This window comes from Trachypithecus francoisi, unplaced genomic scaffold (genome assembly GCF_009764315.1).
Source record: "Trachypithecus francoisi isolate TF-2019V2 unplaced genomic scaffold, Tfra_2.0 Lachesis_group8, whole genome shotgun sequence".
Classification (NCBI taxonomy): Eukaryota; Metazoa; Chordata; class Mammalia; order Primates; family Cercopithecidae; genus Trachypithecus; species Trachypithecus francoisi.
The window spans coordinates 21,098,509-21,125,030 of NW_022681473.1; the positions used below are offsets into that span (position 1 = coordinate 21,098,509).

Consider the following 26,522-nt stretch of genomic DNA (forward strand, 5'->3'; position numbering starts at 1 on the left):
CTCCTCTCCCCAACAAAACCATAAGCTTCTATATATAATAGCCCACTTTCCCTCAAAATATTCCACACGGTACTGAGCACATAACCAACAGGTACTTAATAAAACTTTCTGGCAATGAGTGAATGGCTATATCCTTTCCCTGGGTTGTAGATTCTACTTCTACTTTCGACTTCTACTTTCTCTGGGTTGTAGAGACTTGGGCACCAACAAAGAGTTGACTCTAAAATTATGTTACTCTCTAGTTCATCAAACTGTGTCTTTTGCCAAAAGGCAAAGCTCAATTGTTACTGTAACTTTTAGAGACTACTGAAAGTTAAAAAATCAAAGTTACCAGGAATTTCTAATTCTACAAAAAAGTGAAAATTAGCTTGAGAAAAGCAATGCTATAAAGATACCAGTTGTTAAAAAGTATGTATAGGTTAGGTAAAGTGTGGAATTATGGTTTAGGAATGTCACAACTACCAACTCTTCCTCTCAAATCCGTTCTTCTCAGAGGATTCCCTTTTTTCAGCCACTGCAACCTGATCCCACCCACCTCCTGTCTCCCATATTAGGTTCTTTTTCTTAACCCACTTTCTCATTGTTCTTTGTCTGAATTTACTTCCCAACACCTTTTTAGCTCAAAAAAGGGACTATAAAGACCCCCTTTATGCAAAATAATAAAGAATACATGATTAAATGGCATCTAAGTTATTTCAGGCACAAATCTTAAAGGAAATAATCCCCAAAAGTCACCCGCTTCATCTGCCAGCCTCTAGGTGAGATGCCACTTCAACCATCAAATGGAAGTGGGAGTCCTCGGCTTAGTGTGTATCACTGGAAAAAGTGTTGTTGTTGTTTAACAGAAGTCCTTATTAGTATTATGTGCCTTCCTAAACTGTGAAATCCATTAAGATTTTGATGATAAAAATTACATTTCAAATTTAAAAATATTAGTAGGGTTTTGAATAAAGTTGGAAATAAGTAGCTGATGGTTTAATTATATCATTCCGGTATTTTTTTGTTTGTGTTTTCCTCAGAAACAGAAAAGTCTTTTCTTTTTAAATTTTAAGGTAAGAGTTTGTATCAGGAGTTAGAACTCAATAATTCTAACATAAAAACTGGTAAATTAGCAATGAATATCTAGTCCTTTCATTTTATCTATATTTGTGAGAAATTCCTTTGATGAAACAGAAAAACCACTTTTGTTACAGGAGATTTTTAATTTAGTATTAATTTGTAATATTTAAAATATCTTTATCTTTTTTGGGGTATTGATAATGTTCAAAAATTAGACTGTGGTGATGGTTGCACAGCTTTGTAAATACCCTAAAAACCATTAAAGTATAAAAACCATGTATACTTTAATGGGTAGATTGTTCGGTATGGGAAATTTATCTCAACAAATCTGTGAAAAGAGCAAGAAAAATATTTATGACATATTGGAATGTATCACCTTTAAGTTGGGAGCAGATCCCAATCAAGTGAAAATGATCACATTGCATGTAACACAATAGGCTTTCTAAGAAGTAACCCTCAATCTTGACAAGTCAAGCCCCCTCCTGTATCCTAAGCATCCTTGCAGGTATGGGTAGTATTTTATTTTCACCTTTTCTCATATAACTGGGAACAGCTATGTCCAAACTCATTCACAGCAAGTGAAGACACACCAGTTTGAAGTAGATGCAGAAAAATGAGGCTTTCCAGTGAAGCTGCAACCTATCACTGCTTGGCCTGTCAGCTGGATTAAATGCTCCATTATACTCAAGTTAGCTGGGGTGGTTATATGTGACCTTGAACAGAAACCTTACGTTTTAAATTCCATTTCTCACTAACAAAATGCAATTTAAAAATCTGTAAAAGGTAAAATGTAACATTATCAAGTGCACTTCAAAAATTAAATCTTAACCTGATCAAAACAGACCCTTAAAACTTCACTCACCAAAGCAATGATCTAAATACAGGAAAAGTCATTTAAAGCTAATAAAAGTTTCTTTCCCATATTAAAATACAATACAGATCAATTATCCGATGTCACATTCATGCAGTCATGCTCCCTTACTTGTTTGCTCCTTGAGGCAACTAAGATTTTGTTTCTCAAGTATTCTAATTCTATTGAAAACTTCTAGGAGGTGGAGTTGCTTTGAATTAGTGAAAAGTCAGAGTTTGAGGGTACTTCATACAAAATACACTATTTGCATGCTAAAACACATGAAAACAAATCTAAGACTAACAAAGGATAAAGCAAGAACGCACTCGACCTAAGTAAATAAAAGAGTAGCATTTATAATTGTACCAAAGTGACAGTAGAGAAAGCAGCCCTTCTACAAATCTCTGTCCTGCCATTAAGCTCACATATTTGTCTAGCAAAAACCTTCCTCCCACACCCACACACACAACAGCGTAAAATTCTCTCGCTCTTTCTTTCCCAGGGCAATAATATTCAACTTAGTTCTGTCTGAATCATAGATAATATACTGGTATAGCTTGTCTTCATCTTTGTACTGTATACAGTATCTGTTCTCTATGTAGAAATGGTGCTGAGCATTTGGGACTGCAAGGCACAAAAGACTCGCCCTTAAAATCAACCACATTGTCTAGCTCTAATCCTCCATCTAAGCAGAATTAGTGACGTCAAACCAGTTTCCATGGCACAGCCAGACTCATGACAACTCTGTTATATCAAGCAGAAGGACAAAATGGGCTGTGCTTAATTGCACACAGAAACAAATATGAAACCAAACCCTGGTTAATCTCTCATTTTCTGGGGACTTGGGAACAATTCTAAGATTGGAAGGTACATCAAGAATTTTTGTTGAAGTTCTATAATGAAGACTCATGTTGCTCATACTTCAGCGCATTTTCTAGTTTGTTATGACAAATATCCAAATAAACAAGTCAAGCAATGTTTTCCGTGATGCAACATTCTTAATTCATCATACTGCTTACTTGCTAGCAGCCACACAACGGTGTCTCAGTGGTACAAATTACTGAGGATCTACCAGAACTAAAATGTTGTGAAAAAACCCAAAGCAGAAAACACCAATTGCTGACAGGAAAGTACCTTTTCCTATAAACATATTCTCTTTAATTACTAGTCCTCCCACAAGCCAGACATTAAACTCGCCCAACTCTAAAACTCAGTACCTTGCACTTACAGCTTCTTATAGATATGCTCTCTCATGGAATTCCCTCAGACCTGTGAAATTCCCAATAAGACTCCCTTAATTGTCACCTGGGTTAAAAAAAAATTGCTAAGCCTTTATTTTATAAATGCCTTAATATTCTATCAGACTGTTGTGGTATCCTTGTCCACACCTCTGTAAAAATACTACTGTCACAGAGGACATAATAGGTCTCCTTTGAAGTAAGTCACTGTTTTCTACCTTCCTCAGAAACCTCATCACTGTCCCACAGCGCAGGTGGGAAGAGAGACGTGCTGCTGTGAGGAACCGAAACTGCAGGGTCAGTCCTAGTGGGGACTGCTAACTGCATACAGAATTTGATGGTAGCCAAGGAAGAATGTACAAAAAAAAAAAAAAAATTCCATCCCAATTCTTCACATTTCCATTTCATATCAAGTAGTACAAAAGCAGGCTCTTGAGGGGGAGGGTTGTCATTATATATATTTTTTAAAGCTTAAACATAATACTGAAATTGGCACAGACAGTTCTCTAACAGACTCTCAAGAAGACTGAGAAACCTATAAAAATAGAGATCTATGTCAAAAAGAATCTTGGAACACAGGGGTCAGGTGTATAATTAGAACCAGCAATCCAAATACTTACATTGTACAAATATTGCTTTGTGGAAGAAAGTTTGCAAACATTTAGCACATGAAAGAGAATTACCTGCCCTAAAACACCATAACATGTCATAATTCCACCTTAAGCAATACAGTTATGAAAGGGGCTATTTTTAGCTGTCCCACGGTTGTTATGGCAACCACCTCCTGGCTCCAGCTGTACACAATGTTTATAATTCCAGGGAAGTAAAAAGAGCAACTTTTCTCTATAATGTAATTATGTACTTTCTACATCTATGGTAACAATACCTTAGTTTGATTATAGATACTTGTTTAGTGATAGTCAATTGGCCCTAGGCTATAGTTCTAGAGAGTTTGGAAAATCTCATACATCAGAGGTGGAACCAGTGGAAGGAAAACAACAACAAAGGATCACGATAAAGGACTGCTGTTACTCAATGGAGATACTAATGCTGTGGAAACCAGCCATAGGAAATAAGCCACTTGGGGATGGTGTAAAGAGCAGGCTATAATGAAACCACTTATACTGTGTAAGGTAAGCATGCTTTCAAGATGATGTGCTAACTTGGAGTTTTTCTCTCCTCTTTGGGCACACAGCTAACATTTCTGGCCTTCTGTGCAGTAGTTGTAGCCTATGACTGAGTTCTGCACAATGAAATATGGGTAGAAGTGAAACTTCCCTTAAAACCATCTTTACTCTCTTTTCTTTCATCTGTCAGCTGGATGCAGAGAACTCCAAGATCCTAGAAAATTATGATGCCCCTAGATGGAAAGAGCCGCAGATCCCTGAATGACAGGTAGAGAGGGGAGGGAAAAGTAAACCCTTATGTGTTAAGCCACTGAGATTTGGGAGTGGTGTGTTTCAGCAGATAGCTTACCTTGACTGACACATCTAGTAACTAAGTTCTTTAATTCAAGTAGACATAGACATTCCTTTTCCTAACCAAAAGTATTGATTCATAAAATCCACATATATTTCTCACCAGTTCTTAACAAGTATCAAAATGGTAATGCGGTGTCAGATTCAGTCATAGCTTCTGATAACTTTCCACCATTTCTCAGCCTCAATTTAAAATCAACTTGATCATTACTTTTTTTTTTTTTTTTCGAGACAGGGTCTTGCTCTGTTGCCCAGGCTGGATGCAGTGGTGCTATCTTGGCTGACTGCAACCAGCGCCTCCTGGGGTTCAAGTGATTCTCGTGCCTGAGCCACCCGAGTAGCCGGGATTACAGCTGTGTGCCACCGCACCCAGCTAATGTTTTTGTACTTTTAGTAGAGATGGGGTCTTGCCATGTTGGCCAGGCTGGTCTTGAATTCCTGGCCTCAAGTGATTCACCTGCCTCAGCCTCCCAAAGTGCTAGGATTATAGGCATGAACCACTGCACCAGCCTCAACTTGATTTCTTAAAAGGCAAGGATCCAACTCCTCCACAATACACTTGACTCAATGAATGCCTATTGAATGGATGGACTGTCTTTTTATGCATTGCTTTTATGTAATGCTCCAGCTGTGATCATGGCTGTCAGGTCTACAGAGATAGCAGTGAAGTTCCCAGCTCCTTGGTTTTGTATTATTTACTAACTGTATAGCTTCCCAGCACTCCATCTCTTTGGGCCTCTATTTTTTCATCTGTCAAATGAGGGAGGTTACTGTCAATTAATTTAATGCACTGGATTTCTATGACTCTGACTCTAAGACTTTATGCTGTAAAATGATTTTGCAACCATTATCTCTTTTGATATGGTTTTCATCAATGCAATTAAAAATTCCTTTCACAATACCTCTGTGGTTTATAAGTGTTTCTTTTTTAATGGACAGATTTACTATTCTGAATTAATGCCATGTTACCTGCAGATGTCAAAACTAGGATTAAGGGGAGGCCCAAATTTAATCTCTCCTGAGTTCTACTTTGCCCCAACTCTACTATCTTCTAGGGTTCTGGTCTGGTCTAACCACTGCCATTTATGTATCTGACCATCAGGAGTCCACTCCCACTGGCACCTAACAATAGGCAGTTTGAAGATTTTAAAGGGAAGTGTTACTAAAATAAAACAATTAAAATACACAAAATTGTGTATAAGGACCTTTGCTGAGAAACCGTTTTTTAACCAGTCCCTGTAGATGTTCAACAAATGGATTCCTAACCTCAGTTTCCTCATCTGTACAATGGTGGGAGGCTATCAAAATTAAACGAGTTAACACTTACTAAGTTCCTGGCACTTACTATATACTCAGTAAATGTAAGCTGTAATCCCTGCCTGGAGTGGGTCATAGAGGTTTCCTAACAGAAGTATGGTCCTTGGGTCTTCTCTTTTCGAAGCTGTGATTCCTCTGGGTCTCTTCCAAACTCATAGTTATTTTGCAGAAAAAAAGATGACTACGATGCCCTAAATTCAGCAAAGATTGAGCTAGCTCAGGATGCAAGCCCAAATCTTTTTAGCAGCTTTTCTTTGAAGGCCTAGACATCACTTAGGTTTTTCCAAGGAAGAAACAGCTTAATTACAATTTTACACTTCATGCTATTTCAAATAACAGAACTCTACAACATATTTCTCAATCAAAATGAAGACATTCAGCACGTACTAGCAGAACCAATTCAAACTGGAACAAAGATGGGGCAAGTGGACGTTGCCTTTTCCTCCAAGGGTTGGCTTGACATCTTATAATCACTTTATATAACATGCTTAAGTTCCTCATACAGCCATTCGCCCAGTTAAAAGTGAAAAACCAGAGGAGGAGGTCTTGCTTAATCCAACTCTACTGATTTTGGCTTTGAGAGAATACAGCTTTAAGAAGGTATTCCCGGGAATATCCCAGGAACTCTATCCACCCCCTCAGAATAGCAGGCAATTGAGTTAGTGATGGTGACTCAGGCAGGCTTTTTCATCCTGATCTAAAGGAACCACTACAACCCTAGAGAGAGAAATAAAAAGGGAATCGAGTGGAAAAGGCCTCCACCACCGATGACTCATGCTCTACTGTGACTCGCCTGGCACATCACTCTGTGGCTAAGACATGGAGGCTTGGTTCATTAGTCACTTCAGTGATTTTTTCAAAGCAAGGATTCTCCCTCTAAATAATCATGAGCTCTGCTTCCACAGTGTTTGTGTGTGAGCTTGTGACTCACCTTTCCACCATGCCAGGCAGTACCAATTGTGTCATCTGCAAGAGAGAAAGCAAAACATTCATGATGGTCGAGGATGCAGGCAACAGGAAAAGAGTGAAGAAAACTCACCCACACTAAAAAGAAGAGAATCATGAAACCATTCACCACTTCTACAGAGAGCAGGTTATTTTCTGTACTCTAGAATGTGACTGTGTCAAGAGGGCATAAAAAGGAACCAGCTGAAATTACTGGAGAGAACACAGGGAATACTTTCAATGAACTTGGCTAAAATTAGTCTTGCCTGAAATGTAATACTGGCACAGAGTTCTTCAAACAATGAAGGATTTACAGTGAAAATCTACGTTTCCCAAAATGCATTCTCAGAAAAGAATATATGTTATCAGAAGAAATATCCTGCTTACCAAGATGACTTAAGCTTTCTAATCTCAAGAGCTCACATAAACTTTTCCAGCCAAAAAGTCTTTAAAAGAATGCCATAAAGTGATATGTTGGCAAAGAGTAAGTGTATCTTCACATTCATTTCTCTTGTTGCTCTAGTTAGCTGTAAGTAAAACTCATCCTTAAAGAGAGTTAAGATGTGATCTCTAATAACCAACAAAGAAAAGGTGACATCTGCATTTTTTAAGGACTTCATAATTGTTGACTAAATACATAGAATGAGAGGGGCTATTTCTAAACTCTGTTTTGATACATTATTAACCAAGAAAAGTTCAGAAGTCCAATGGTTTAGTCAAAATCACCTCATAGTTAAATACTGAGGTTGTAACATAAATTCCCGACTCCTAGATATCATCAATTCTCTAATAAACAGATGCTGTTTTATAATAATAAGGTTTCAATGCATGCTATGCCTAGAAATTTTATTGTTTCTATCTTGAATAATACTTCGTATTAATTAAAGTAGATAGCATTCTGATGAGAAGGGAATTTTGTTTTCCTAGAAATATTCTGAGAAAGAAAATGCCATCCAGATTTAACAAGGTAAATTCTGCTATGTGGACATCCAATCCAGATGTATTATGAACAGCTTTGTATGGTAGTACAGACAGATGTATATCAGGCATATTAACAGTGGTGGAGTATTTTATTGTAATAGATTATACAAAACCCTAGCAGTATTTGAAAACATTTTTTTTTTAATTTAGCACATTTCATCAGGGACCATAATGCTTAACTAAAATGTTATAAAGAGTTCCCCCAGCATTTTGTGAAGGGAAGCTATAATTCAGTTCTCCAAAGTCCTGAGATCACCAGAAACAGAATGAGGAAGGAGACTGGTAATAAAAATGTCTTTACCCAGGTGTGTGTGTGTGTGCGTGCGCGTGTGTGTGCATTTGTATTAAGGAAATGAGATCTGTTAACTACAAAGCAGCTAAGTGGAGTCCAGAAAGGGTAGCCACTGCCTGTTTGGCTCTCTTAAACAGGCTTTCTTCTATTTCTAGTTAGGATAGTGGGGGCAGGGAGATGGGGAATATCAGGAGCTATTTTTTCCCTTATACCATATGCATGTCATGTATATATTAAATGTCTGCTTTCTGAATGCCTAAAGTTATCTGGAAAATCACGAGACAAAACAAAACCCCATAACATAAAACCATACTTACAAAATTATGCCAATGGCATGCTAAACATTAAATGTTTCCTTCGTCAAGAGGTCTTTTATGTAGGGATATGTTCAAAATACACTCTTTATGTATATGAATTAAAACTCAAGAAGTTTTAATAACTTGACATAAACACCGATTTCAACTCCTGGCTATTAAAGGCCAGAAATATTTGTTGAATGCCCAATGACTAGATGATTCATCAGCAAAGACACAAGTTCTCCCCTGCAAAAGTTAATTTCTTTCTCATAGCTCATGAGCTCCTCCTTTTACATTCTGACTCTAAATTCTCTCTCCTTGTCATAAAATGTAACATCTTTTTAAAATCTGTCAAATAATAACAATGAAAAGCCTGAGAAAAGTTAACCTGAACTCTGCATGCTTTTATCAAATTGATCAATGCCTTCATCTATATTGAAATTATCTTTCCTTCTAATCAGATTATGTCACAATACATTCAATTTCAAGCCTTCTTTATTTGAGTATATATATACAAATCATTAATAGTCTATGCATTAGTTAAGAGGCTTCATTATGTTCAGATCAAATTAAATTTTCTCTAACACCACATTTTTGTAGGATTTTTAGCTAAGCTATTAGCAGAGTTATCTGTATGCATCAGTTGGTATCTTGATATTTGGTTATTTATACAAATATACTAGGCATTTCTGTGAAATCTCACTATCTATCTGAACTCCATTTCACAGCTCACAAGCTGTTTCTGGAGTTAACTCAATGCTAATTTTAGGCCATCTGTAGGTGATAATTGCTGTACCAGAAAAATTTTTGTTCCTCTTAACATACTTCTAAAAAAAGGTTACCGTAACTTGCAAGTTCAGTGGCTAAGAAAATTAGACAAGTAATAGTAAACGTGATTTCCAGACCCATTTTCTTCCCTGTGGAACTGTTTCCAAAAGTGTACAGCAAACAAATTTTAATTTAATTCTTTCCTAAGAAGTAGACAAAAGTTTCTACAACAGTGCTTCTACAACAATGAGAGTGTGAAATCCTTGTCCTTGCAGGAAAAGTGTTTACTATTTATATACATATATATTTTCAGTGACAGTATCATTAATCCTCACTACAAGAAAATCCTAGATGCCTAGAATCTAAAGGGTATAGTTTAATATACAGTTATATCACACTTAAGGTATTGTTATCACTTTATATGCAAGCGAGTCAAAAAGTATACAAATATATGAGGAAAAATGAATGTCTTGATGACAGTTAAATTTAGAATTTGATTCAATGTCAAGAGTAAAATATTTACTAGTATTTACTGGTACAGCAATGTATATTCTGGCTGGGAAGTAAGTAAGAGGCTTACTTAGTTCATACAAAATCAAAATCAATACTATTAGATTATCTAGATAATTAGATTATTCAGCAACAATGCATTGGCTGGCCTAGAAAATCTTTGAAAATATTATATTAAATGTAACCATCTGTGGTTATGACTAAAAGTGACTTATTTTCTTCTTAGTGTTTGTATATATTTCTCATACTTTTGTCAACAATCTTGTATTGTTTTTACAATTAGAAAAGCCCCCGCAATCTTATTTCTAAAAAAAACCTAATTTGAATAAAACTTTTTCTCTTTTACTCCTGTAGTATCAGTAATAAACAGTTTGTAGAAGGAACTTTATTTTATACCCAGGAGCCAATGTAGATTTTCCCACTCATTAATTTAGTAGGAAAAATGATCCAATTTAAGCAAATTATTCTTGTGTCACGTAACCTTTGGCATTTGGTCATTTTTAAGAGAGAACAGTACGAGAAAATATGATTGCATAATGTTCAAAAAGACAATCAAAAGCTCAAATTAAAAGATTACATTAAAATTCAAGATGCTTTAATCACCTGTATTATCATAATATATATGTAGAGAATAAAGTATAACAATTCACCCTGGAATCCAGGTAAAGCCCCAGGAATCCAGGCTATTCATACCCGAAATTAGGATACCACAAATAGCCACTTTGTCCACTTCTGCCCTCCCTCTACCCCAAAGAAACCTGCTTACCATGAATAGGATCTGAATTCAAGTAACTAAAAACGTACCCACACAATTTGGAAGAAAACCATCTCTTAGATGCAAATACCTTAAACAAGTTTTCAACTGTAATCATTAACAGTAATTTTTCAAAATCACAGTATAACAGTGAAAATAATTACAGAAAGTGACAACAATGTTACACAATGCCTGTTTTGGAGAAATTAGATGGTAACTCCATTGAAAATCATGCTACAATGACACAGCACACATTTCCTTCGGCAAACTGTATAATTTGAGCACCGTGGTAAAAAAGAACACAACTTAATTAGAAATTCTTAGACTCTCACCTGTATAGCTAACAGAATATTTACTGCACAGGGGGTGGAAAGCTTAATTAGATAAAGTTTCTAAAAGTGCTTTGAGATCTCCAAGTATTATTTGGTTTTCCTTTATATTAATGTTAAGTTTTTGTGAAAGTTGAGTCCCCCCTTGCCATTTTCCCAGCCCCATATTACTTAACCTTAAAGTCAACACTATATCATTCAAAACAAAATTTTTCCTTTTGTAATAAATATGGTTTGATCTACATTAATTTATCAAAAGAAAAATAACTTTTCAGAACAAAGAGCTCCATGCCAATTAATAATGATTCCAAAGCCGTAATTCATAAACTCTAAACAAAATTTTTAAAAAGAATGGATATACCGGCCGGGCGCGGTGGCTCTCGTCTGTAATCCCAGCACTTTGGGAGGCCGAGGTAGGCGGATCACGAGGTCAGGAGATCGAGACCATCCTGGCGAAGACAGTGAAACCTCGTCTCTACTAAAAATTAAAAAAAATTAGCCGGGCGTGGTGGCGGGCGCCTGTAGTTCCAGCTACTCGGGAGGCTGAGGCAGGAGAATGGCGTCAACCCGGGAGGCGGAGCTTGCGTTAGCCGAGATTGCGCCACTGCACTCCAGCCTGGGCAATGGAGTGAGACACCGTCTCAAAAAAAAAAAAAAAAAAAAAAGCGTATAACATCATACACAGTTTTTCTAAGTTTCACATACTATAGTATGCTATGAGCTTCCAATACCTAAATTTTTCCAAAATAAGCTAACTTCTCACAAGTGACAGGTTTGGGGAGGAGAAAATAATTTCTAAAGTTCTCAGAGATTTTTCATTTTCATTCGTATATAAGGCGTTTATCCTATAACCTAGCTTCCTTTGGAGCTGAAAAGAACATCAGTACCAATCTATAACTACTCCCTCATTTTTGAAAGAAGAAAGCAATGCAGAGTGGTTATCATGCCTTTTGGCAAAACCATCATTTTGTAGTTATGCCTGAGGTAGCCCATTACTATGACACTCTAAGGACTAAATGTATCCAATAATTTGGAATTTTTTAGGAACATAATGATAACTAATTTCAAAATGAATTAAGACTAGCTATTAACTTGGAATGCCTTCATCTAGAAAAGCCGTGGATGGAGATCAGTGGTGAGGGTTTTACTCTCCTTCCCATAATTTATCATATTCCTAATGCTGTTAAATTCTTGAGGCAGGGTGCCGGGATGCATCCTTAACATAATCCCTAAATTAAATACAATTAGACTGCTGAACGGAGACTGGTCTCATGGATTTTCAAATTAATAGAGGGCTCCCCCTACTGGCATTGTGTCACATGCCAGAGGCAAATCCAGGTGAAAAAAACAAACGTTTCTGTGCTTTTCACTCATCTGTCCGTTCATCTAAACTTTTATCATCTACTCCATGGGCAGTGCATCGCATAAGGCACTTCTGGCTAAGTGATATACAATGAATACACTGTGGTATAAAAAGGAAAACATATATTTTCAAAAACCATGCAAAGGGCCTCATACTCTTATTTCAGAGAATCATGGGGTAGAAGATGCCATAGTCTAAATGTTTGCGTCCCCCTTCTCCAGATTTTTTTTTTTTTTTTTTTGAGACAGGGTCTTGCTCTGCCAGCCAGGCTGGAGTCCAGTGGCACAATCTTGGTTCACTGCAACCTCTGCCTCCTGGGTTCAAGCAATCCTCCTGCCTCAGCCTCCTGAGTAGCTGGGACTACAGGTGTGAGCCACCACCCTCGGCTAAATTTTTGTACTTTTGGTAGAGGCAGGGTTTCACCATACTGACCAGGCTGGTCACGAACTCCTGGGCTCAAGTGATCCTCCTGCCTCAGCCTCCTGAGTAACTGGGATTACAGGCGCATGCCATCATGCCCAGTTAAATTTTCTATTTTTGGCTGAGACGGGGTTTCACCATGTTGGCCAGGCTGGTCTCAAACTCCTGGGCTCAAGTGATCCACCCGCCTCCGCCTCCCAAAGTGCTGGGATTACAGGCATCAGCTGCCGCGCCCAACCCCTGCCCCACCAAAATTTGTATGTTGAAACCTAATCCCCAATATGGTGACATTAAGAGGAGAGTGGGGCCTTTGAGAAATGATTACATCATGAGGGTTCCACCCTCACACATGGGATTGGTGCCCTTATAAAAGAGGCCTGAGGGAACTTGTGTGCCTCTTCTGCCACATGAGGACATGGCAAGAAGGCTCCATCTATGAAGAATGGAGTCCTCACCCGACACCAAACCTGGTGGGGCACTGATCTTAGACTTCCCAGCCTCCAGAACTCTGAGAAATAAGTTTATGCTCTTTATAAACTACCCAGTCTAAGGCATTTTGTTAGAGCAGCCCAAAGGTACTAAGACAGAAGAGATTAATTTAGTCGATGTCATTCTAATCCTTCAATTTCTCCAAGCAGTTATTCCGTTTGAATAGATTGAACACTTGGAGTCGCCTGGAACAGAAGAACCCAAACTCCAGTGCCTAAAAGGGTCGGAGAGGTAATGTAAATGAGTGAGAGAAGTCAAACAATAGGGACTGGTGGGGACTGTGGCAATCTAGAGAGCTGTAGGCCTAACTAACTGCATATATCCAAAAGCTACTCAGCTCTAGTCACTTGGTGCCATGTAGTAATTCAGGTCTGTGTTACCCAATTTTCAGATGTTTCCCAAGAGAAGTTAGAAATCTGGGTGTAAAATTTCCTAATTTTGAAAACGGAGCCAGTCAAAGGTGTTTGTCAGCCACATCTGGCATACAGACCAACAGTTTACAACCTCTGACCCAGCATACTCACCTTCTGCCTCTTCCACTTCTGGCAGATTCAAAGAGTAGGAAGTTCTCACAATGTACTTTAGTATAAATATCGAATGATTCAAGTTCAACCTTCTAGAGCTACATAAAATCAGTGTGACCCTTATTCCCAAAGAACCTGAACTAAAACTAGAATTTTCAGTTTTAAAAAAAGCATTCAATCCCAGCACTTTGGGAGGCCGAGGCGGGCGGATCACGAGGTCAGGAGATCGAGATCATCCTGGCGAACACTGTGAAACCCCGTCTCTACTAAAAAATACAAAAAACTAGCCGGGCGAGGTGGCGGGCGTCTGTAGTCCCAGCTACTCGGGAGGCTGAGGCAGGAGAATGGCGTGAACCCGGGAGGCGGAGCTTGCAGTGAGCTAAGATCCGGCCACTGCACTCCAGCGTGGGCGACAGAGCAAGACTCCGTCTCAAAAAAAAAAAAAAAAAAAAAAAAAAAAAAAAAAAAAGCATTCATTTACTATTATTTCTTAGAATAAAAAAAAAATGTGTTGTGCACCTGACATATGTGAGGCCCAGGGTAGGATTCAGCAGGAAAGGAAAAGGACATGATACCAACCCTCATGGTGCTTACAATCTGTAGAGAGGCTCTAAACTGAAAAAGAGCTCAATCTAAGAAAAACTCTAGTCCAGGCATGGTGACTCACACCCGTAATCCCAGTACTTTGGGAGGCTGAGGCAGGAGGATTGCTTGAGGCCAGGAATTTCAGTCCAGCCTTGGGCAACATAGCAAGTCTCCATCTCTATAAAAAATTTAAAAATTAGCTAGGCATGGTGGTGCATGCCTGTAGTCCCAGCTACTCAGGAGGCTAAGGCAGGAGGATCGCTTGAGCCCAGTGGTTTGAGGTTACAGTGAGCTATGATAGTGTCACTGCACTCCATCCTGGGTGACAGAGTGAGACCCTGTCTTAAAAAAAGAAAAACAAAAAAACAAAAAAAAAGAAAGAGTCTAAAAATGAAATGCTCAGTGAATGGAAGACATGCAGTGGGCACGTGACACTCCGGAGGGTTCAGAAAGGCGCCCTATCCACACCCACCCCTAATAAGAAATGGTTTCAAGCCCCCATCTTGGTTGAATGTCTGATGAAGGAAGAACTAAATGATAAGCCTCTGCTTTAAGTATTATACTGACCCCCCCAAAAAAGTAAAAAATTAAATTAATATAAAAATATTAAATCTCAAATTGACTTAAAAAAAGTAAAAAGAAATTAATATATAACCCCTGCTTGAGATGCTCTTCCCCATTCCCAAATAAAGCAAACAACAAAACACAACAGTATTTCACAATATGTGGAGGCTGTTAATATATTACACTTTGGGCTGCACCCCCATCTGTTTTCTTCTCTGCTCTAAGAAAAAGGTAATAAAGAAGGTCAGAACATCCTCTCTATTTGTCAGAATGGTGGCCTGGACATTTCCTCAGAGGTTCAGCTGTAGGCAGGGCCATTCTCTAGCTTCCACCTCATTCACTAAGTGCAGCAGCAGTTTTACGGTCCAGCATCACCTGAAGGAATGGTTTTCCCACCTTTCCATAGGCGCCACAGGCAGTTCAGGTAACACTGTTTGGGCAGTGCTTATCTGAAAAGGAGTGAAGAGTCTAGGGTCTCTTGAGGTCTGAAAATTTTGAATAAAAGAATTAAAGAATAATCTGACCCAGAAAAGTAAGGCAACCCCAAATTTGGTAGCTGTTAAAACAAGTGATCTCAAATCAGAAACAAACGGCCCAATATTTGTTTTAGAACCTGTCTTGGGACTGATGTGAAGCTCAGTGTACACCCTGTTTGAAATGAAACCTACATTTGTCTGCCTCTGGAGTTGCAGCACTTCTCCCATTCTCCATGATTTCTCTAATAGCAATCAATAGTGGTCTAATAATTTCATTTGCAAACTCTCTCAGTATTCTGGGATGGAAATCCCTCCAGGTATGAAACTAGAAGTATTTTTAGAAAAGTGTGGTTCAATGTCTTGAGGTTCAATTGTCTCTAAACTCCACCATTTCTGGGATAAAGGTCATTGCTCTTGATGAGAAATAAGATGTATCTTAGATTTTAGTCACAGAGCATCTGCAATCAGAAGAAAGCCCTGTCTAGTAGGACTTCTCTTACAGTTTGAGACTGATCTACCTGCCATGTTGGTTACCTACATAGAGTTTCTACATCAGTTAACTGTATGCAGGCAGGGAAGAGGAACAAGACTAAATTTATCCCTGAAGGATTTAAGAGTAAAACTGGAAAAGCAGGCAACAAGGCTTCGAAACATCCCTCGTAAAGGGAAAGCCCATTGAAGTGAGCCACTGAGAGGGAAGAAAGGAATAAACTCAAAATACTGGACAAGATCAAAAAGTAAAACCATCAGATAAAACTGGAGAACTAAGTGGTCTGGAAGAACTGCTTATGATTAAACATCAAGGGTCTATAGTCAAAACTTTCTGATTAATATTTCTTCCCCAATATTTTTCTGGCCACATCACTACCATTTTATCTGGTGGTGACCAGCAATTTCTTTGGTCTCAGGATATTTCACTTCTTTCATTCCTCTATTGAAACATGGAACTTTTACAACATGGAGTTTTACAATCATCTGACCTACTGATCCAGAACATAAATATGTGGATCTGAAGGAGTGTAAAGCCAGGTAATTCAATGTTCATGGCACACTACAGACCTTACAATAAGATGCTGGGGCCCTTCTCAGCAAACATCTCCAAAGTAGGGACACAAGCCCAAAGTCACAAGGCCAAGCTGATTTCACCAATCTCTCCTGGAACACTCCTCAGCCAGTTATTCCCTGTCATGTAGTTTAGTGAGGAGATAAAACCTGGCCCAACATTGATGGTGAGAAGAGGTTGTTCTCTTCCTTATACACGTCTTTTCTGAGAAAGTCATTGTGGTGTTAGGCTGCAGACATCCATGCCCCAGTTCCCCTGATGTCCAGCCACAATAAAACCTTTGGAGATTCTGTAGCTGCACCAATTTTCATCTTCTTTTAAGTTACCCCAGGGCTCCAAACAGCCATTGCTACTGAAAATGTGGCCCTGTCCCTGGCAACGTAACACAGTCAACTAAAGAACAATAGGTGTAATTCATCCAAATATATTATAGGGCAAATCACAGCAGCATCAAAGAGCCCTAAACCTGGGAGCGTTACACACAAAATTTCGTCAAGGTGAATGCCTTTCTCTCAGTAAAAATAAGAAAAACACATGCATCATAAAACACCTATTACCATGTCACTCTGCCATTAGAACTGCCTTTCTAAAACATAGATCAGATCACACCTTACATCTGCTTGAAGGCTTTCTGTGGCTCTCTAGCCTGTTGAGCACAGCACTCAAGGACTTGCACAATCATGCCCTAACTTCCTCTTCTTACCTGCTGGTTAGCCACTGCACATCACTCACCTCCCACTGCTCCAGTCAAGCCATTTCCATATCTGAATGGTCACCAGTCAACTGTGCTCAGAGATGTCAACTACATTGATTCTGCATATAGTACAACAAAAACTAATTGGCTAAGCCTCCAGATGGTATTAATTCCATGATCCATTGATTCCATACCTTGAGAGTTTTGATTTGTTTTCTATTAGACATACATTTCACAAAGGAACAGGAAAATTCAGATTCATACTAAAGATGAATGAAGGGATGCTTATTTGGCTCCATGAAGAAGTGCTTTAAATAGCAAACTCCCTTAGTGCTTTTTAAATGGGATTAGGTTTGCAAAATAAAGCTTATGTATAAAAATTGTAAGTAGATATCCAGTTCTGCCAATGATACTTACCATCAATATGGCATGCAAGTGTTTAATAAATTAGCATTTGTCTCCACTAAATCATTTCATGGGAACAAGTATATATGCCAATGTCAATAAAGAATGAAGAAGAGGAAGGATGAAGAGGTGGGAGAAGCATTTTATAATTTGTCAAGATATTAAAAATCATATCTCATTTTTATTTCGTCATTATATTTAAAACACTGAAAGTTACTCTATGGTGCTCTTTGATTTGTGCTGTTTTATCCATACTTTCCCCCATTTGGTCTTTAAGCAGAGACTCACCGTGATGACCACTGAACATGCTGATCTGTGCTCAGATGCTGCATGAAGGATAAAGTCTGTGACCATGAAGCATAGCAGGATGACTGATTCTCACAGATTAAGGCCAGGACCTTGGCTTTCTATCATTAGTTTTCTGCAGACTGCAAGCCAAGGGATGGCATGTTCATGGAGACAGAAGAGGCCAGGGTTTTACACCATAAGAGTATACAAACATGTAAGTGTAGACAAGCAGGAAGTTATAAGAGAAAATACTAATGGATCTAAAGTAAATGGCTTACATGGTTTATCTGACAGAGGCGTTAAAATTATCAGAAGACTATTCTGAAATTAGTTTTAACAATTCTAGAAAATAAAACTGAAACAAACATATTTTATCATTAACTTAGCACAAGATATTATGAAACACATGTACATTGTTTTTAACACTTATTATTTTCAAGCACTTGGCCAAATGTACCAGAAAAGGTATATCAAAATAATAGTACACATTGGTCATTTCAAAAGGCAAAAATTATAAAATATATAAGTTGTAGACTAGAAGTGATATTAACTTTGATCAAAAACCTTTGCTTGCTAAAAAATAAAGTCATAGTTCTACATATTATTAAAATCTGTATCAGCTCTGAGTTTAAGAACAACAGTAACATTTTGAGAGCCCTTAAAATTATCTTGGGACTATTAGATATATTCCTATTAGCCATGTTTTAAAAGCATCAATTTTGTGCATGAGAGTCTTAATCCAGACTCACTCACAGGTCCACTTGTAATTAAGTTTACCTCACTTAAACTGAATCTTACATGAGAAAAAAACTTGGCTAATAACAACAAAGTTAAACATTGAGTTAAACATGTTTTGAATTTCCTTAAACTAGTATATATGAGTTATTGAAAATGGATTTGGCTTTCTATGAGTATGTTCAAATTTCAAGTATCTGATACTGCCCATGAGAATTCTGCCTCAGGCAATTTTTTTTCACTGCTCTGGTATGTATAACCAAGGTACAGTATATTTTTATAGTTACTAATACAATATAAGAAAAAAAAGGTGTTGAGATGCTCATACTCGCTAAGTATTCCTTCTTTTGGCAGGTATTGGCTTGTTGTTTTTTGTTGGCACATATGTGTGACATGACTATAACACGTGCTTAGCAACTAGCAACCAGACAAGTTATTATGAGTGACTATTAAAAATCACACCCATTACTTTATAGTTCCATATTCCCCATACAATGCTTTATCACAACATTTAAGTTCCTCAACTGAAAAGAACCATGGGGAAGACAAAATGGAAACAATTTATCAGTGACAAATAGCGTGTGGATTAAGTCTTTGTAAAAATAAGTCACCAGCCTAAGTTTTTGTAGTCCCAACACCTACCACAGTGCTTGCACATAGAAGGCATTTAATGAACAAAAAGCACTTAATAAACTACAAAACACTGCTGAAAGAAATCATAGATGACACAAACAAATGGAAACACATCCCATGATCATGGATGGGTAGAATCAATATTGTGAAAATGACCATACTGCCAAAAGCAATCTACAAATTCAATGAAATTCCCATCAAAATAACACCGTCATTCTTCACAGAACTAGAAAAAACAATCCTAAAATTCATAAGGAACCAAAAGAAAGTCCACATAACCAAAAAAGAAAAAAAAAAGACTATGTAAAAAGAACAAATCTGGAGGCATCACATTACCTGATTTCAAACTACACTGTAACGCCATAGTCACCAAACAGCATGGTACTGGTATAAAAATAGGCACATAGACCAACTGAACATAATAGAGAACCCAGAAATAAAGCCAAACACTTACAGCCCACTGATCTTCAATAAAGCAAATAAAAACATAAAGTGGAGAAAGACACCCTATTTAACAAATGGTGCTGGGATAATTGGCTAGCCACATGTAGAAGAATGAAACTGGATCCCCGTCTATCATCTTATACAAAAATCAACTCAAGGTGGATCAAGGACTTAAATGTAAGACCTGAAACTATAAAAATTCTAGAAGATATCATTGGAAAAACCCTTCTAGACATTGACTTAGGCAAGGATTTCATGACCAAGAACCCAAAAGCAAATGCAATAAAAACAAAAATAAATAGTTAGGACTTCATTAATTAAACTAAACTCTTCTGCATGGCAAAAGGAACATCAGCAGAGTAAACAGACAACCCACAGAATGGGAGAAAATCTTCACAATCTATGCATCTGACAAAGGACTAATATCCAGAACCTACAATGAACTCAAACAAATTAGCAAGAAAAAAACAAATAATCCCATCAAAAAGTGGGCTAAGGATATGAATAGACAATTCTCAAAAGCCATATGCAAATGGCCAACAAACATATGAAAAAATGCTCAGCATCACTAATGACCAGGGAAATACAAACCAAAACTACAATGCCATACCACCTTACTCCTGTAAGAATGGCAGTAATTAAAAAATCAAAAAATAATAGGTGTTGGCATGGATGCAGTGAACAGGGAACACTCATACACTGCTGGTAGGAATGTAAACTAGTACAACCACTATGGAAAACAGTGTGGTGATTCCTTAAAGAACCAAAAGTAGAACTACCATTTGTTCTGGCAATCTCACTACTGGGTGTTTTCACAGAGGAAAAGAAGTCATTATACAAAAAAGATACTTGCACATGCAAGTTTATGGCAGCACAATTCACAATTGCAAAAGCATGGACCCAGTCCAAATGCCCATCAATCAATAAGTGGAGAAAGAAACTGTGAGATATATATATGTATATATATATATCATATATATGGCATATATATACGTATATATATATGATGGAATACTACTCAGTCATAAAAAGGAATGAATTAATGGCATTTATAGCAACTTGGATGAGACTGGAGACTATTATTCTAAGTGATGTAACTCAGGAATGGAAAACCAACATCCTGTGTTCTCACTCATAAGAGGGAGCTAAGCTACTAGGATGCTAAGGCATAAGAATGATACAATGGACTTCGGGGACTCAGGGGAAAAGGATGGGAAGTGGGTAAGGGATAGAAGACTACAAATTGTGTGCAGAGTGTACTGCTCAAGTGATGGGTGCACCAAAATCTCACAAATCACCACTAAAGAACTTACTCATGTAACCAAACATCACCTGTTCCCCAATAAACTATGGAAATAAAAAATTAAATAATTAAATAAAATAAAAATAAATGAAAAGTCAAATCATACAAGCACCTGCTTGGTCTTCAGTTCTTTATACTTTCTGAAGAAATAAGTTAATAGACCACTTCTATCTGGAATACATGTATCTGCATCTAAACAAGAGTAGATGCAGGTGAACAAGCTGATTATGTCAGTGTTTTTAAATAGAAAGAACCAAAAAAGGATGACATCTTTATAACGAGGCTGCTTACCTTACAAACAGAAAGAATATTAATATTTATCATTTTCTTGATCACCTGCAAAAAAATTGAGAATTTTATATATACTTGATGATGAAAGTGACCCTATTAAATATCTACTTAGGCAATCTAGAGAAGCATTAAATATTTCTCCAGATATTACAGAGATTTTGGAAAAATGACAAGAGCTGGGGTAGAGAGGCAGATTTTATTTTACTCTCAGTGTTATACTTTCCTAACTAAGGTGATAAGTGATGCTAACATGCAGAATCCAAAGTATATGTGCAAGTAAAATCTGGAAGCAAAACAACACATTAAATCTAAAATAAACAGAATACTTTGCAATCTCCTTTCTGCTAGTATGGAGCATAGAAATCACTGAACCTAGGATTTTCAATAATTTTTAAATTTTTACATAGTCCTTCAATGATATGCTTTTCTCGTTTTCAGTAAAGGATTATGCATGCATCAAGGATGTCACTTTCATTTTGGTAGAGCTGGTTTACCTGAATCAATTATGGTACTGTATATTAACATATTTGCAATTTTTAAGTTGATGTTTAGAATCCTAAAACTTAAAACAGATCTATTTTGATATAACACAAACAAAAATAAGAGTAAGAACAAAACTAGAGCTATTATTTGAATCTAGCTTCTAATATCCCTATGAAGCTGCCCATTTTATGAGCAAGGAAACTGAGACTAAGCATGGCTAGGCCCATACCCAGGGAACTCAGGTAGTAAGCAGAAGAGCCAGGGTGTGAACCACAGGCAGCTGGACTCCAGTGTCATAGTGTGAATCGTTATACCAATACCTGCATGCATTCTTTTTGTTACCATGATATACAAAGAAAGACTTACATTGTCCAAGTCAGGAACATCCAAAAAGTATTCAGGATACTCATACGACATTCCCACGTTGTTCACTGAAATAGAACAAGATCATTAGCTGAGTAACATATGTATATTTTAAAGATTTATTAAAATAATGACATTAAAGATATCAAGACTAATATGATATATATATAATGATATAAAATACTGTTTATGGCTAGAGTAACCTTTTCCACACCTTTCTATCCAAAATCTATCCTTAAAAGTCCAACTCAAATGTCTTCCTTCATTTAACCTTCCTGTACTTACCATCCAGCAACTGACAGAACTTATACTTGCCTCTCACTTTCCATAGCCCTTTGGGATTTGTATATTCTGCATCTATCATACTGTTATTTGGAGATATTACTTAACTCTTCTCTAGACCTTAAATTTTCAGAGTATAGTAGAACGAGTGGAAAGTACTATTGTCCAGGATACTGGAAATTTGAGTTCTAGTTATAACAGTTTTCAGAAAACATGTGATTTGGGATAAGTCATGTACAATACGCATCACATTTTGTTCTGCTCCAGAATGAGTTCATTTAATAATTCAACAAATATGTGCCATACACTTTTGAGTAAGACATGTGCTAGGAACTTTAAAAAGTGGGGGGGGAAATGTTGGCATCATGGAGCATACAATCTAGTAGGAAAAGAAAGAAACAAACAATTATTTCATGACAGAGCAGAGTGCCATAGGAGCCTTTTCCGCAGAGCCTGACTTCAACTGGAAAGTGAGGGAAGGCTTCTTTCTGGTGGCCAAGGGAGTAGGTCAGACTAAATGTCTCCAATAAACCATCTTTCAAAAGTTGAGGTCATGTCTTAATTTTTCTTTTACCGTACCCCCTTACCTTCCCAATCACCTAAAGTTGGGGCTATAAGACAATGGACAAGATATGAATAAACCTATATATATGTAGACGTAATATTTTAATACTCGAATATCCTATGGTTTTCCCTAGACCTAGAAAGACAAAGACAATCCCAGAATAAGGAATATTTGCAGGTATCAATCAATAAATAAAATATCTTAGAATTTAACTAAATAAGTAACTCATGAGATAGATGATCTATCTATCTGCCTATCTACACTTAATCATCACAACAACCCTATTAGGTAGTTCCTATTATTATTTTCCTCTGACATGTTAGGAAACTGAAGTTCACAGCAGTTAAATAAATTGCCCAAGGTGATAGAGCAAAGTAGGCCAGGATTCAAACTCAGGAAATTTGGCTTCAGAGACTAGGCTTTTAACCACTATGTTAAAACCTTCATACACCTTTATCCAGTATTCAATTCAGAAAAAAAAAAAACAAAAAACAAAAAACTGAATAATAAGCAAAAATCTCATAGCAATGTTTAATAAAATTATGAAGTATTTAAAAAAGAGAAATTTCAGTTGCAAGCAGATGATGACATTATGATCAGTCTGTTACAGCCTATAAGGAAATATGCCAGATAAACCTGATAGTAGTAACAATAACTTTTCAATAGTCTAACAAAATTAATAGTTTCAAAGGAACTCAGTAAGGGTTTTATATTTAATTATAAGCCAGTCACTTGAGGCTGTAGGTCGCAAGATTTTACAACAATCCCACTGAAACTTGTCAGAAAATATGTAAGCAAAAGACAATGACAAAGCAAACTTTATTAAATTAGGATTCATACTCATCTGAATAGGGATAGTATCTAAACATAATTAATAACAGAAGGTCCAAATCCATTTTTATTTTATTCAATAGGTTCTCCACCTACCAGGCATCCCAAGATTCAATTCTATAAAAGATCTGTTAACAATTAGGCCAAAACTAGTTGAAGGTAAGGCTTCATGTTCACCTGACTTTGCTTTAACCACTTACAGAATTACAAAGGATGAATAATTTACAATACGACTAAAAGAAACAGCAAAACCCAAAATATCTGCTAAAATATTGCACATAAACAAAATATTCTTTACATCAGTTTAAGATAACAGAATTTTCCAGGAAAGGCTTTGCCAAGTTGTAATATTCATCAGAATTTTTAAAAATTTCATGACATACAGTAAACTATCTCCCTTCACTCTCCATATGAAGAAAACTTTCTTCAGATTTCCCTCTAGCCTATGAGAATATTAATGCTATATTTCAAAATGTAAAAGAAAATTGAACAGTGTAATTATAAATCTTTTAAAATCCAGATTTCATTTTAAAAAAAAAAAATCTACGAACTTTGCAAGCAGCACAGTTGACTTTGTAATCTTAACATGTACTATAAGTACAAAGTTAAGCAAAGGAAGTCCCTGAATAACTAAGCAAGTAGAGAAGTGTTATTCTGGTTATGGCTGTATTAACAATAGAGAGTCGGCCGGGCGCGGTGGCTCAAGCCTGTAATCCCAGCACTTTGGGAGGCCGAGACGGGCGGATCACGAGGTCAGGAGATCGAGACCATCCTGGCTAACACGGTGAAACCCCGTCTCTACTAAAAATACAAAAACTAGCCGGGCGAGGTGGCGGGCGCCTGTAGTCCCAGCTACTCGGGAGGCTGAGGCAGGAGAATGGCGTAAACCCGGGAGGCGGAGCTTGCAGTGAGCTGAGATCCGGCCACTGCACTCCAGTCTGGGCGACAGAGCGAGACTCCGCCTCAAAAAAAAAAAAAAAAAAAAAAAAAAAAAAAAAAAACAATAGAGAGTCGCTGGGCGTGGTGGCTCATGCCTGTAATCCCAGCACTTTGGGAGACCGAGGCGGGCAGATCACGAGGTCAGGAGATCTAGACCATCCTGGCTAACATGGTCTAGACGGGTGAAACCCCGTCTCTACTAAAAATACAAAAAATTAGCCAGGCACGGTGCCACATGCCTGTAGTCCCAGCTACTTGGGAGGCTGAGGCAGGAGAATTGCTTGAACCCAGGAGATGAAGGTTGCAGTGAGCCGAGATCACGCCACTGCATTCCAGCCTGGGTGACAGAGCGGGACTCTGTCTCAAAAAAAAAATCCAAAAAAACAACAGAGTCTTCAGCTGTGTCTCTGATAATTGAGCAAAGGAAAGCTATCAAAGCTATCTATGCAAACAACGAAAATGTGAACATCTATTTAACATAGCTCTATAAGAAAACATATTCAACCAAAAAGCGTCTGCACAGCAAAGGAAATAATCAACAGAGTGAAGAGACAACCTGTTGAATCGGAGAATATATATGCAAACTATCCATCTGACAAGGGACTAATATCTAGAATATACAAAGAACTCAAACAACTGAACAGTTTAAAAAACAAGTAAATTTATTAAAAAGTGGGCCGAGGATGTGGATAGATATTTCTCAAAAGAAGACATACCAATGGCCAGCAGATAAATGAAAAAATGCTCAACATCACCCATCATCACAGAAATCCAAATCCAAATGACAATGAGATATCATCTTACCCCAGTTAGAGTAGCTGTTATTAAAAAGTCAAAAAATAACAGATGCTGGCAAGGATGCAGAGAAAGCGGAATTCTTATCCACTGTTGGTGGGAATGTAAATTAGTATAGCCACTATGGAAAACAGTATGGAGGTTTCTCAAAATATTAAAAATAGAACTATCATATGATCCAACAATCCCACTACCAGTATTTATCCAAAGGAAAATAAATCAGTATATCAAATAGATACCTGCACCCCCATGTTTACTGCAGCACCATTCACAACAGCAAAGATAAGGAATTGACTTAAGTGTCCATCAACAAATAAATGGATAAAGAAAAATGTGGTATATATACACAATAAAATACTATTTGGCCACAAAAAGAATAAAATCCTGTAATTTATAGCAACATGGATGGAACTGGAGGTCACTGTGTTAAGTGAGATAAGCCAGGCACAGAAAGACAAATATCGCATGTTCTCATTCATATGTGGGAGCTAAAAAAAGTTGGTCTCATGGCGTTGAGTAGAATAATAGATACCAGAAGGTGGGGCAGGTGTGTGTGGGTGGGTGAGGGATGAAGAGAGGATGGTTAGTGGGTACATATAGTTAGATAGAAGGAATAAGTTTTAATGTTCAATAGCAGAGTGGGGTGACTCTAGGTAACAACAATGTATTGTATATTTCAAAATGGCAAGAAGAGAGGACTTTTAATGTTCTCAACACATAGAAATGATACTCAAAGTGATAAATACTTCAGCCACCCTGACATGGTCATTACTCATTCTCTGCATGTAATAAAATATAACATGTACCCTATAAATATGTAGAAATAGTATGTATCAGTTTAAAAAAAAAAAAAAGAGAAAACCTGTTCAACACTGAGAACTTTAGTCCAAAAAAAAAATAGTATCGTGGAGAAGGGCTATGCTTTTATAAAAAAAAGTACACACAATAAAACAACGTTAAAGCCAGAATAAGGCTGTTAAGAGCGCTGAGTCCAATTTTATGAGGTGAAGTACACACCAAGGTCACAATGGCAATTTGTCCTATTCTAGGGATTAGGACTCCTACATTCTCTCCTGCACTATTAGTTCCACCTTTTGCTTGTGGAATGAATGATATGCATGATCTCCCTACCACAGGGAATCACTTCAGAATGCTCTTATTTAGGAATAT

At 37.3% G+C, this 26,522-nt stretch overlaps 1 protein-coding gene across 1 annotated transcript in view; it reads right to left on the reverse strand.

Moving 5' to 3' along the window:
- The window catches only part of HSD17B12 (hydroxysteroid 17-beta dehydrogenase 12), a 173,115-nt gene that overhangs the window by 19,193 nt on the left and 127,400 nt on the right, over positions 1-26,522 (reverse strand). Inside the window, exons 5-7 of the mRNA XM_033207762.1 lie at positions 21,944-22,008; positions 21,095-21,139; positions 6,874-6,908 (exon numbers count right to left, since the gene is read on the reverse strand). Of these exons, the coding sequence (XP_033063653.1) occupies positions 6,874-6,908; positions 21,095-21,139; positions 21,944-22,008 (145 nt within the window). The remainder of the gene's footprint in view (positions 1-6,873; positions 6,909-21,094; positions 21,140-21,943; positions 22,009-26,522) is intronic.